Genomic DNA, 13,093 nt, shown 5'->3' with positions numbered 1-13,093 from the left:
TCTGAAAGGCACTAAGTTGAGAAAGGCTGCTCTAGAGCAAGGGTCCCTAACCTGTGGGCCATGAGGGGTTTGCAATCGGGCTGTGGAAATGGCAGGCAAGTGCAGGCGTGAGCATGTGTATCCTCACTTGTGCAATGGTTGAGCACAGGCACTTCATTTAAGTGAGTGGCAGACGTACGTGTATGCCATTCATGCAAATGGAGCTGCGCACACAGTCTTGCCAGCACTCACGTGGAGCCATCCCCTCTTTCCCCCACCCGCCCCCCGCCGGTTCCCCAAACCCTAAACATTGGGGAACTCTGTCCTACAGTATTATAACAGCATATAAAAACAAAAATGTTTTATTAAGTCCATATGCAGAAAACAAAGCTGCTGAAAAGTTGACTACTAAAATCTAATGATATTTTGGCAATAAAAACTCAGTTGTAATGTAATGCTTTGCTTCTATAGAATTACACATGGATTCTCAGTGGAATTACATGCATATTACCAAACACTTTACCCAATGGGACAGCACCCAGGCCACCCTTGATTGCTTCCAGGTTTATTATCTGAAAACTCTCTGTAATAATAGGTTATATGCAAAAATTGTTTTAAATGATATAGTGTGTGATATAAACATTAATGAATGAATTGGACCTTGCTCTGTGAGTTAATTTACCAAATTCAACAGATATAAAATCATACAGAATGAACAGCTTTAGGAAACCCAAACAATAATTCTAAAAAGAGGAAAAAAATAGCTTTGGAGGATATATGATAATAAAACTGAACCCATCATTTTTTCACATTAAATAACTTTCTCTGGTGTGTACAAAAGCCTTTTCAATAAGCAATATTAATCAAATTCAATAGAACTATATTGTGTCCATTGTGAAAGACAGAGCTTAATTCTAATGGCATGATTTTATTTGAGAGTTTCCTGGCACTGTAGGAACTTCTGCTGTTTCAGGCAGTATTTCATTTTATTCTTGTGAGATCCAACTTTTTAGTGGAGTGCAGTGTTATTCAAATTTAAATGTGTCTTCTCTAACCGAAAAGAATCCTTCTTATCATCATTTGCCAAATTAACCTTTCAGCAAATCGTCACAACAGTCCAATAGCTTCAAGCAGCAAAAGCTGCAACAGCATAAAAAACTACTCATAACTGTTGGGAAATAATGGCAAGTTGTTATATGTTCTTTCATCATACGTGACTTTTTTTGACAGGCTGTCCTTTGGCAAGTACTACTTTATAGTTGAGATCTTCAGTGCTCCAATAATCTGAATTTTTTTTTTTCCCCCAGAAACATCTCATGCAACATTTTCTTTCTTCTACTTTGAACAGTGTGGTGAGCCATTGGCATATTTCTTCTTTCTTTTACTACAAATTTTCCCTTGTTTACTTCTCATCCTCATCTCCTTCACTCATGCTGCTAATGGATGCTGAGGCAGCCTTTGGGGAGGAAGGCGGTGAAGCCTTTCTGAAGAGCCAAGGGGAAGGAGGAGATGGGGAACGTGATGGGGAACGTCCCCGGGTTGGACTGCTTGTGGGACTTTGCCTTGGAGATAAGGCTTGAAGCATGCGCCCACTCCTCTCTTGAAACATCTGCTTCTGGAAACAAAGAAATGTGGACATGTATGGATACAGTAACAGATATGTCCCCAGCACGCTCTCCTAATTCTATTTTTGCTCAATAACCTTTTTATCTTTATGTCTGTTTTCATGATGGCCCTTTCGGTGATGAGATATCTTCCCCCAAAAAACTGATGTAGCCAAAGTACATGCAAGTTAGGAGGGATTTCAAAGGGCAATGAAGTGGCAGAGAGAAGGAAAGGGCCACAAGTGACCTTGGAGGCATTGTTCCTTACATTATTTGAGTGCCTTACAGTGTTTCTGATAAAGGGAAAAAATAAAGTGTAAAACAAAAATTTTCCTTCATCAGAATATAATCAGGCTTAACAAGGGCTAGCTCTTATATTATTTCTAGCAAGTTACTAAATACTTGGGTAAACCAGGAGGATTTTTAGGCAGGAAAACAGTGATTTTTAAAATATAATGGAAAAACTAAAAAACTAATCAAACACTTATGAACCAGAATTGTGAATAAGCACAATTAAGGTTTGTTTTATGCATCCTTCCTATGCAAGTTTACACACTTTTTTTTAAAAAAAATAAAAAGTATAAACCCAACCAAAATAATGTAACATAGAGTACTGCCTATTTTTCACATAAGAAACATATTTTATAAAGCTTTTCATGCCAGCACCAATTACTGCTATGCAGATCAATTGAACTTCCAACTCCTTAAGAAAAGAAATAAGATTAAACTGTAATGGATTGATTTCTCCATTTTAATGGAGAAAGTGCATGGGAGTTCAAATATATTATTTTATATAGTTATGATAATAGCATATTAATACATGCACATGTATGAATCAAGAGATGAATTAATCTTCTGTATTTAATGTCAGCATTGAAAGCAATGTTTGAAAAGAAAAATTAACAATGTTGATAGACTTAATTTGCCTCACAGCAATATCGTTTATTTTTCTAGAACAATGCTAGCTCAAGTTGTACTCTTAAGCTGATTATTCTATGTGGCCTCTACAAAGGCTTTCATGCAACTATTAAACTTCAGTAGTGTAGGTACTGCCATGCTGAATTGTAGGAAAAAAAACAAAAGATCTTTTCACTGAAAATGGTTTACCAATACAGTTATTGTGAAATCAAATCCATTACATGCAACTGTATCTCTTAAAATCAGTATTACTGATTACTACTTTATATAGTATAGTGCTTTTTTTTTAGCACACATGTTTTTCATTACAAACTGAGGCAAAAATCTTACATTACTACTTAGTAATTTATCTTGCATGAGAATGGCCTCAGATTTAATCCCAGGCATTTTAAGAGACTTTGTTCTATCTGATTTTGAATGTTGAATGATTTTAAATATAATACAGCTCAGGATATAATTTTGCTGTTGTATTTTTGTTATATTAATTGTTTGAGTAGGTATAGCATGCTTTATTTCTCTGTTATCTTTAAGATATTTGGGGCATACAAGATGATGTATCAATAACTTATAAATTATATGTGTGTGTGGAAAAAAACAAATACCCAAGCTCCATCTGGTCCAAATAGTTCTAAGAAGTTGCCAATAAATTCCCTAGACTTTTCTTCCCATTTCTGAATGAGATCATGGCTTTTTTCTTCAACTCTATTCACAAATTCTTTAGATCTTTCTTCCACATTCTTCACTTTTTCTTTCATCTTGTCTACCTGATTTTGAAAACGATATTTCTTCTCCTAATAAAAAAAATAAAAGTAACATGAGACATGAAGAAATTTTGGTCACTATATATTGAAATTCATATAAGTAACATATTAAATATTTACATAAACATTTGAGTATTAAAGATAGCAAAATCACAGGTTAGGAAATAGAAATAAAATGTATTTTCCATGAAAAAAAGCACTGAATAGATGAAACCAACATAGTATGGGGTAATTTGGGATGACAGACAGGGAGCTCATTAACTCATACAGAAAAATGACCTTATGGTACCTGATAAAGGTATTTGCTGAAAGGAATATTTTTAGGACATGCAAGATATTTTAATTGTGACACAGCATGCTTTTTTCAGGACATAGCAATGCTTTCTCCAGCCTAATGGATATATATGCATATTTCTTTTTTTCTTGTGGATTTGATCAAACAGATTGAAAAATAGATTTGTTTATTATTTAATGTAAAAGGAGATATACATGTACATTCAACAGAAAAAGCAATATTGGTCTGTGTGATCTTTGTTCTAGAACTTCTCAAATTGAGCTTTTGGGCAGGAAACTTACCTTCTGGAGAAACCATTGACATTCACTAAATCCCTGAGTTCCCAGACCACCACTGTGCTACTGATAAGACAGCATGTATAGCAAAGAAGAATTAGAGGTGGTGAATATACAGATGACCACTTGAAAAATTAAGTTACCTGTTCTAGACATTGTAGAAGGAGAGCTGTATTAGTCTACGGTGGGCAAAAAAACCCAGAAGGTGTCTGATAGCATATTTTCTGACTACCAAATTTTATTAAAAGACACAAGCTTATGATTTAATAAATTGTATTAGTCATAAAAGGTGCTACCAGACTCCTGGTTTTTAAGGTACCTGTTATTATTCTCTGCACTTATTTACTTATTTAGCATATGGCATAACATACATGGACTTACAGTGTATATTAATGTGTCACCTAAAATGAAAATACAGTAATACATGAATATTAAAAAGATCTACAGTATATTCAGATACCAATGTCTAGGCCATCTAACCATTGAAGCACAGCATCATTTATCTGAAAGAAATCAGAAACTGGACTGGTAAATGCCTCAACTTACAGCCAGTCATGATGTGATCTACAGTTTGATGTGAGATCCCATAGTCACACTGAGGGAAGGATGCTATACCCCAGGGATACAATGAATGTCAGCAGATGCCGTGTGAGGTGCAAATCTTATTCTCTGCAACTTTTGCGCAATACACATTTGGAAGATGTTAGCTTACCTTAAGGACATGTGAGCTGGATAGTATTATATAAACATGGATAAGATAATGTGGATAAAGGTGCCAGCCAATGAAATCTAGTTGTTATACTGTTTTGAGAAATTCAGAAGAGCTTATTATAAGTAGACTCACTGTCAGGATCCACCCCAATCCACACAGTGAGGAGAGTGTACTATTGGCTGCCAAAACCGGGCAGGCTGGGGTCTGGGCGGTGTAGTGCAGGTAACGTGGACTATCATGTCACTCGCAGCATCCCCTTCCTTGGAGTCCAAGAGTGTGTGAAGTGGGTGAGGGCCATTTGCTGGTCTCCTTCAGGTATGTTGCCTTTCTTCATTCCTCCTGGAGGGTGACCCTTCCCCAGCTGTGTTTCTTGCTTGTTTGTCACTGCCACCATCAGCTGCCGGCTGGCCTGTTTTTTATTCTTTCCTTTCTCGCCCCTCCTCCTCCTTTTCTCTTCAGTGCAGCTCCAGCTGACTCCTCCTCCCAACACTGCATCTTTTTTTTTATCCCTCTCCCACCCAAACTGACTCCTTTTATATCCCTTCTTGTTTCCACCCCCCTCCTCCTTTCTCTTCTGGGTTTGCTGGAAGTACCGATCCTGCGGCCTTTGTCTCGCCCCAGCCGCCCTTCACCTCCCAAGGTCTCTCTCACAGCAAGCCCTGTGCTGCACTGCTTTGGTTCATTCCCTCCCCTGTTATACTTGGCTAGGCTGGGCATGGCTGCATACCACCTGCCAGGTGCCAATGTTGAGAAGAAATACAGCAAAACAAACCACTGTCTTCCTAACCATGCCACAATCATTACATAATCATAACACATTTTTTCCAACTACAATGTAACTGGAATGATTGATGATGCACTTACATTTATAAAGCTGACATTCAGCTCTTTAGCCGTATATCCTCTTTGCAGGTTGCGACGGGCATAGACATCATAATCACGTACAATTCTAGTGATAATATCTGAAGTTGAGATGCCTTCAGTTCTTTGAGTTGGTACAAACATACCTTTTGAAAGGAGAAAATGAAAACAGAACTGTGATAAAATCTCCAGCTTTCATATGTTTAATTATTTCAAAGTGCTTGATGTCTTTGTCTCCTATCACTTGAGTTAGTGAAATACACTTTACATGGGACTGCCCTCGAAGAGCATTCATCTTCCCTTTTGGCATTTAGAAAGTCTACTGTATACTGATAGGGCCTGAGGCAGAAGTGGTATGATTGACCCCATTACAAAGGGAAAATATTTTACTTTTAGATGAGTTGTTTGTGATATATTTCTGTCCTATACGTGTGATTTTATGGAGTCACATCTATTTTTTATATTTTTTATCCTTAATCTGAGTTATAGAACTGGGAATTGTATATAGCTCAGAGTTGATTCTGACTGAACCATCCTAGAAGCTCTGTAATGTAATAATAAACCAATAATTTATTGTTTGATAACAGTGGCTCTGGAGAAGTTATTTCATAGTACAAAATAATCAACTCTATAATGACAAATGTTTAAATAATTGGCTTATTATGCAATTTATTTTCATAATTTATTTCAATAAATTTATTTCAGTAAATTTTCAAAATAATTTCAGGGAAGTGATTTTTGACAGAGAAAGGAATTTTTGCACAATTTAATTTGAGAGAGAGTACTAGTTAATAAAATATGGATATTCTCTAAGCAAAAGCATTTGGACAAAAGGCCAATGATTCTGAGAAGAATAAATTAATACCTAATATGATTGCAAGAAATCTGCATGTCCTACCTAATTCTGACTCTGGGGTTTAGGGACACCATACTGGTGGAATACAATGGGTTATAAAATAAGGAATGTTAGTATCATAAATTCAGTGCTAATTATTACATAGGCAGACCCTCAGAAAATGACAGAAAAGTTGCATACATATTCTAGATATTGTGAGTATAATTTTATCTCTTTAAATTATATTATACCAGAACTGAGTTGAATTAAATTATTTCTCTAAATATGAAAAAATATGCATTGTTACATATGTTTGATGCCAAGTTTATGATAGGAAAGTTATCTCAGGAAATCAAAAACCTGTCAAGATGAAATTGAAAAATAAACTAAACACTATATTAAGAAGATCATAAGTAGAAATTCCTACTGAAGTCCCTTCAGCTATCTAAGAATGACACCTGAATTACTTTTTACTTACTATTTCTTTTCCTTCCATTCAATCTTGTCTGATTCTTGAATAATGCCTGGACAAGACCCTGCAATTTTCTTGGCAAGGTTTTTCAGAAGTGATTTGCCATTGCCTACTTCCTAGGGCTGAGAGAGAGAGAGTGGCCCATGATCACCCAGCAGGCTTTGTGCCAAAGACAGGATTACAATTCATGGTCTTCTGGTTTCTAACTTGATACTTTAACAATGACAGGCTCTCATATGCTGAACATATGAGATTGATCTTACATAATTCTTTATAAAATCTGATATAGAAATATGTCTGTTACTTGATTACATAAATGGTATGCCATGTATAATTCTTACCATCTTTAATGTAGACAAAATTGCACTTTACTAAAAAGTGCATTCGATGTCCAGTTGGCATTTCCAGAAAAAGAAACTCCTGGAACATGATTTTACCAAGAGTATAATACTTTAATGAAAATTTACATTGGCACAGAAGAAGTGAAACCAGCTCTGGTTTTCCTGCTCGCAAGCTTACTTAATGAAAAAATAGATTCCCTCGCCCCCGCCCACCAGGTGTTCACATTGTCCAATAGTAATACTTCTTCTTGCTATGGGAAGTCCACTTCTCCATCAAGCACCTGCATTAGTCACCTTGGCATTCTTGCAAACTCTCAAAGATGCCTTGGTTGCCTAGATACCACCCCTTTCACCTTTTCATTCCATTCCACAATCTTGTCAAGCTATGAGCAAGGGAGAAAATGTAGGTGAAAAGGCGAATCAGTCTTGACACTGACTTTGAAATGATTTGAAGATACTGAGCATTTAAAAGATTAAAATCAAAGTAACTTTAATGGTATATATATTTCAAAAGTTCTTATAAATATGTATTGTAATTGTTAAACTAACGATTTAATTAAAGCATTAACTATCATTTACAATTTTTATTTTATTTAACAAATTTGTATAGCCATAAATATAATTTACACCCAACACATTAATTGTTACAAGTAGCTTAAATCATTCTGCACCTCAACGTTTCATTTATGTTAACATAAGCTTGCATCATCCCCTAGAAACATACTTGGAAGTAAGGTATATAAGACTGTCATATAATCTTGCATTTTGTACAGCCTAATATAAATATACATCTTCTTTTTTATAATATATATGCAAACATGTATCCAGCAGGTTTTCAATAATCCACCAAAACACACATTATGTGCAACATTGTAAGCATTTACAATTCAATTGTCCCCATAATTGGTAAAGTAATATTAATAAGAATTTCTCTAGAAATAGATTATTCTTTGAAAGAAAACAATAGTGAGGAGCACATGAATCTTACAGGAAAATTTTCCTTTAAATGTAAGAAGAATTCAGACAGACAGATTATATTCTGATTATAATCAGAATTGGAATTGTAAAATGAGTCAAAGGACGGCTGAACAATCTGAAATCCCTATGAAATTCAGGGAGAAAGTTGTTACTGCTTTCTTTAATTCTGTTAACTGTTGATATTAACAACTAATATTATAGGTTGAGAACAAGATTAAAGATTTCTAAATTTAAACTTCAATTTTGTTTGTTGTCTTGGGCTTGGTTTTGTATCCAATAAAACATTTTTTAAAAAAGTTTTATTGTCTTTTTAAAAAGTATGGAGCATCATCACTGCCTCACAATTTAGAGAACTGTTGAGACTACTTTGCAAACAAAAAGAAGCCCCTTCATCGTTTAACAAATATATTGTTGGAAAGAAATAATGGTCCAGGAAGCACCAATAATTGATATCAAAGCTAAGGTGAATAGATAATTGTATGAATTAACTGAAAATATCAGGTTTCAAGGCATGGCTAGATATTACAAGAAATAAAACTGGCACGCTCTATCATTTTTGTCCCTTTCTCCCAGCATCAAAGCAGGCAGACTATGATGTAATTATATTGTGCATTATTCTGCTTGTAACTAATGTCTGCCACCAATAGCTATAGGGAAATATCTGAAAGTCGAAAGGAAAGGAAAGGAAAGGAAAGGAAAGGAAAGGAAAGGAAAGGAAAGGAAAGGAAAGGAAAGGAAAGGAAAGGAAAGGAAAGGAAAGGAAAGGAAAGGAAAGGAGGAAAGGAAAGGAGACAACTTCTAATAATATCTAGGTCTAGTTTTAAAAGAATCAAGCTTTTCTGTTATTTGGGTTCCTGAATTTCCATAAAGGTAAAGGTAAAGGTTCCCTCGCACATGCGTGCTAGTCGTTTCCAACTCTAGGGGCCGGTGCTCATCTCTGTTTCAAAGCTGAAGAGCCAGCGCTAGTCCGAGGACGTCTCCATGGTCATGTGGCGCACGGAATGTTGTTACCTTCCCACCGTAGTGGTCCCTATTTTTCTACTTGCATTTTTACGTGCTTTCAAACTGCTGGGTTGGCAGAAGCTGGGACGAGTAACAGGCACTCAGTCTGTTACGCGGCACTCAGGATTTGACCCGCCAAACTGCCGACCATCTGATCGACAAGCTCAGCGTCCTAACCCACTGAGCCACCGCATCCCTTTTGAATTTCCATACTTTTGTACAAATAATGAAACGTAAAAATATATTAAATTCAAAAAGTTAACAGCCTCATTATCTAGAAGAGGAAACACTGGGTCTTAAAATGAATGTGACTATACACTAAAAGTTTACCATTTACAAAAAACTGACATATCAGGGTATATAATATTGACTGATTAAAAAACACACTCTTGTTAGAATTGCTACTAGATTCAGATTCTGAAAAATTCCTTGACAATCAGAAATGTACAGAGAGAAAGACCTTTTATCACAAAAGGCTATAATATTTGTAGATGTTTACCTAAGGAATGGTAGAGGAATTCTGCATTGGAAAATTGTCATAGGTAATTTTTAGTTCAGTTTGCAGCCAACAAATTTCCTGTCAATCTCTGTATCCAGATCAAAGCAGGCAAATAGAGTCCAACTCAGTTCCATTATAAAAATAAGCTTAATGTTTATTTAGTAAACATTAGCAAACATCAAAAACTGCTAACTAACAAAATCGGACGAAGCAGACAAAATCAGGAAGAGAGACAGACATGAACAACAGATAGGACTTTACATTATGTATATATTCATACATCAGCCCTTCAGGGTAGATAAAATCAGTGGTACTTTTCAGTTTAGATTTTATTAGATTTATTATAGATTTATAGATTTTATTAGTTGCAAGGTATAATAGCAGAATCTTGAAAGCCTGTCCAAGTTTCTCTTTGTCACATCTTATATGAAACAAAATCAAGGCAAAGTTATTTTCTTTTTTGTACTTCCTCCTACCTCTGGACTATATAATCTCATATCCAAGTTCCTCCTTAACAGTTCATTCATGCTTTCCCCAAGGTCAGTTGTAAATATCTCTATATATCAAAAGTGACAGAATTTTGCAGAGCCCAAGAAAACAATGCTGTGGGTAACTGCATGCACAGTTCCAAGGAGAACGGCCTTTTTTTGTTGTTGTTCTACAAAATATGTGGCAACTATTAGTAAAACATCAGCTTAATCTGGGGAAAAGAGAAAAGTGTGGAAAGTCAAGATAGCCGCTTCACTGTCTTTGGAATAAGAGAAAGGAAAACGAAACTGTAGGCTTTTAAGATTCTGTTATTAAAACCTATAGAGAATTCTATGTTACTTGAGGTACCTTTTTCCTAACCTGGTCTAACTTAAAGGACCAATGGTATCTAATAGTTTGTTGTTCATAGACATGTTTGCTTCTCCCTATCTCAAATTTAAGAATGTTCCTCTAGAACAGAAAAAGGAAGCATTTTAGTATAGAAATAATTTATGCAATGTATATAATGGATTGAGAGCCAATTTTGTGTAGTAGTTAAGGCACCAGTCTAGAACCTGGGAGACGACAAGTTCTTGTCCTGTCTCAGGCCAAATCCAGCTGGTGACCTTGAGCCAGTCACTCTTTTTCAGCCCTATGAAGCAAACTATGGCAAACCACTTCCAAAACCTTGCCAAGAAAACTATAGAGATTTGGCAGTTGCCAGAAATCAATATGGATTCTGATTCAAAGGCACAGAAAAGCATGCAAGCACACACACAAGCATAATTGATGACTCCCAGGGCTTTTTTTCTCATAGAACACTCAGAACGGAGTTCCGGCACCTTTTTTGGATGGAACCTTGTAGGATAGGCAAGGCGGGTTGTATGACATGTGTGAGTTCTGGCAACTTTTTCTTATACAAAAAAAGCACTGATGACTCCTATTGTTGTAATATAGCAGGTAATGGATATGTTTTGTTACAAAGGAACAGGACTAATAGAAATGGAGATGTTGTACTATATGTTGTCTCAAAGGTGCTTTTACAAGAGGCACCTGGACTTTATTTTCTTTTCTTTTTTTTCATTTGAAGACAGTTTGCTTCTCACCCAAGAAGCTTCGTCAGCTCTCTTGGATGAGAAGCAAAATGTCTTTAAAGAAAAAAAAAAGAAAGTCCAGTTGCCTCTTGAAAAAGCACCTTTGAGACAACCATGACCTGGATGATTGAGAATCTCCATAGAAATATACTATATGTTGCAATATCCATTCTTCAAAATCCAAATTCCTCATTTTCATACCCAGTAACCATGGCATGAACCATGGCATGATTGTGGTTGATGATCCTAATAGAGATGGCATCTACTGAGTTCTTATTAGTCACTTTAAACTGCCATGGGAACATCCATGCCTATTTGGCTTGGACTGCAGGAGAGACCAGGTATCTATCTTCTGATGAGGCATATGCCCATGTAATCCTTGATCACTGTTTTCCAAAATATTTATCAAATGTAACATGAACTCCTTAAATGTTTAAGGATTAGCATTCTTCTGAAAAATCCTAAATCTATGTTTAAAAATCCAAATTATCATTCTCTTGAGAAGGCTTTTATTGCATTCTGCACAGAAAGTCAATTTAAATTGGGAAAGAGAGCTGGGTTCTGTAAACTGTGTGGTTCTGGTTCTGTCACCAATGATATTACAGTTTTTTCCTATGGGAAAGGAAACAAAGTAAAGGAACCCATTAATCCTTTTTCTTAACTTGTCCCATATTAAAATAATAAAAACAGCATCATTTACTGGTCTTGTTTTTGATGCAGAATGCAGATTGGCAGAGAGAAGCACAATTTATGCCAGCCTACATTTCTGCTGACTATCAGGCTAAAAAAAACCAATATAAAATAATCACACTACATTTGGTATTGTTATAGAGAGTAACTGAATTAAAACAGTATGGTTGTTGGTGTAATCTATTGCCTGTCCACCAAAGGATCAACTGTCCTTGATTTGATACCATCCCATACAGTAAGTAAGATTTAGTTGTGAAGCTAAAGAACTTAGAACATTAGAAGACAATGAACATGTAATTCTGGAATTCTTCATTTTAAGAAAAATTAAAGCTAAGTGAAATCCAACAGGTGCCTAGGACAATTATGATTTATTTATTTATTTGTTTGTTTTATATACCGCCCTTCTCCCGGAGGACTCAGGGCGGTGTACAGAGCAATAAAGTAATAATACAATAAAGCAATTAACCTATGACACGTGTTTCAAAGAAAACACACCAGTGTTCACCAATTCCCAACAACTATCTCAGAATACATCATGTACTCACATGACTTTTGATGCCTGCTGAAGCTATGTGAGAATGGGGTTTCTCTTGCCTAGTCTTCGGACCCTCCAGAAATCACTTAAGTGGGCCATGCTCTCACAGGGCCTCTGGAGCCATCAGAATGAGACTTATTCATATTTCATTTTTATAATTATTTGATGTTTCTTTATATACTATATAGCACCACACATGATTGGAATGTATTTTTTACATAAATGGATACATAGAGTTGTTTACTGTACCTTTAGTTTAATGAAAAGAATGACTCGGAGTGACATCATAGCAGTGTTCCAATATCTAAGGGGCTACCACAAAGAAGAGAGGGTCAGTCTATTCTCTAAAGCACCCAAAAGCAGGATAGGAAGCAATGGATGGAAACTCATCAAGGAGAGAAGCAACCTAGAGCTAAGGAGAAATTTCCTGACAGGACAATTAATCAGTGGAATGATTTGCTTCAAGAAGTTGTGGGTGGTCCAACACTGAAGGTTTTTAAGAAGAGATTGGACAACCGTTTGTCTGAAATGGTATAAGGTTTCCTGCTTGAGCAGGGGGTTGGACTAGAAGACCTCCAAGGTCCCTTCCAACTCTGTTATTCTGTTTCTCTTTTGTTCCATATGTGGTTTTGTGTGTGAGAGAGACATGGCAGCAGAGTCAAGTTAGGCATTTGCCATATGTTTGACATAATGTGCCCAAAAGTTTCACCATCATTGATCTAGGACTTTAAAATTAGATTTTAATAACTGTGAGAACAATAATCAGGATTTCAA

The 13,093-nt window shown here is 35.9% G+C and overlaps 1 protein-coding gene across 1 annotated transcript in view; it reads right to left on the bottom strand.

Moving 5' to 3' along the window:
- Nucleotides 1–1,326: 1,326 nt before the first annotated feature.
- Nucleotides 1,327–13,093, bottom strand: part of PCYT1B (phosphate cytidylyltransferase 1B, choline) — a gene marked incomplete at its 5' end in the record, with an annotated part of 32,547 nt that continues 20,780 nt past the window's right edge. Inside the window, 3 exons of the mRNA XM_083361745.1 lie at nucleotides 1,327–1,594; nucleotides 3,104–3,292; nucleotides 5,409–5,551. Coding sequence (XP_083217871.1) covers nucleotides 1,382–1,594; nucleotides 3,104–3,292; nucleotides 5,409–5,551 — 545 coding nt within the window. The 3' untranslated portion in view covers nucleotides 1,327–1,381. The remainder of the gene's footprint in view (nucleotides 1,595–3,103; nucleotides 3,293–5,408; nucleotides 5,552–13,093) is intronic.

This window comes from Vipera ursinii (assembly GCF_947247035.1).
Source record: "Vipera ursinii genome assembly, chromosome: 4".
In the NCBI taxonomy this organism is placed as follows: Eukaryota; Metazoa; Chordata; class Lepidosauria; order Squamata; family Viperidae; genus Vipera; species Vipera ursinii.
This window is presented reverse-complemented; position numbering and strand designations above follow the sequence as displayed.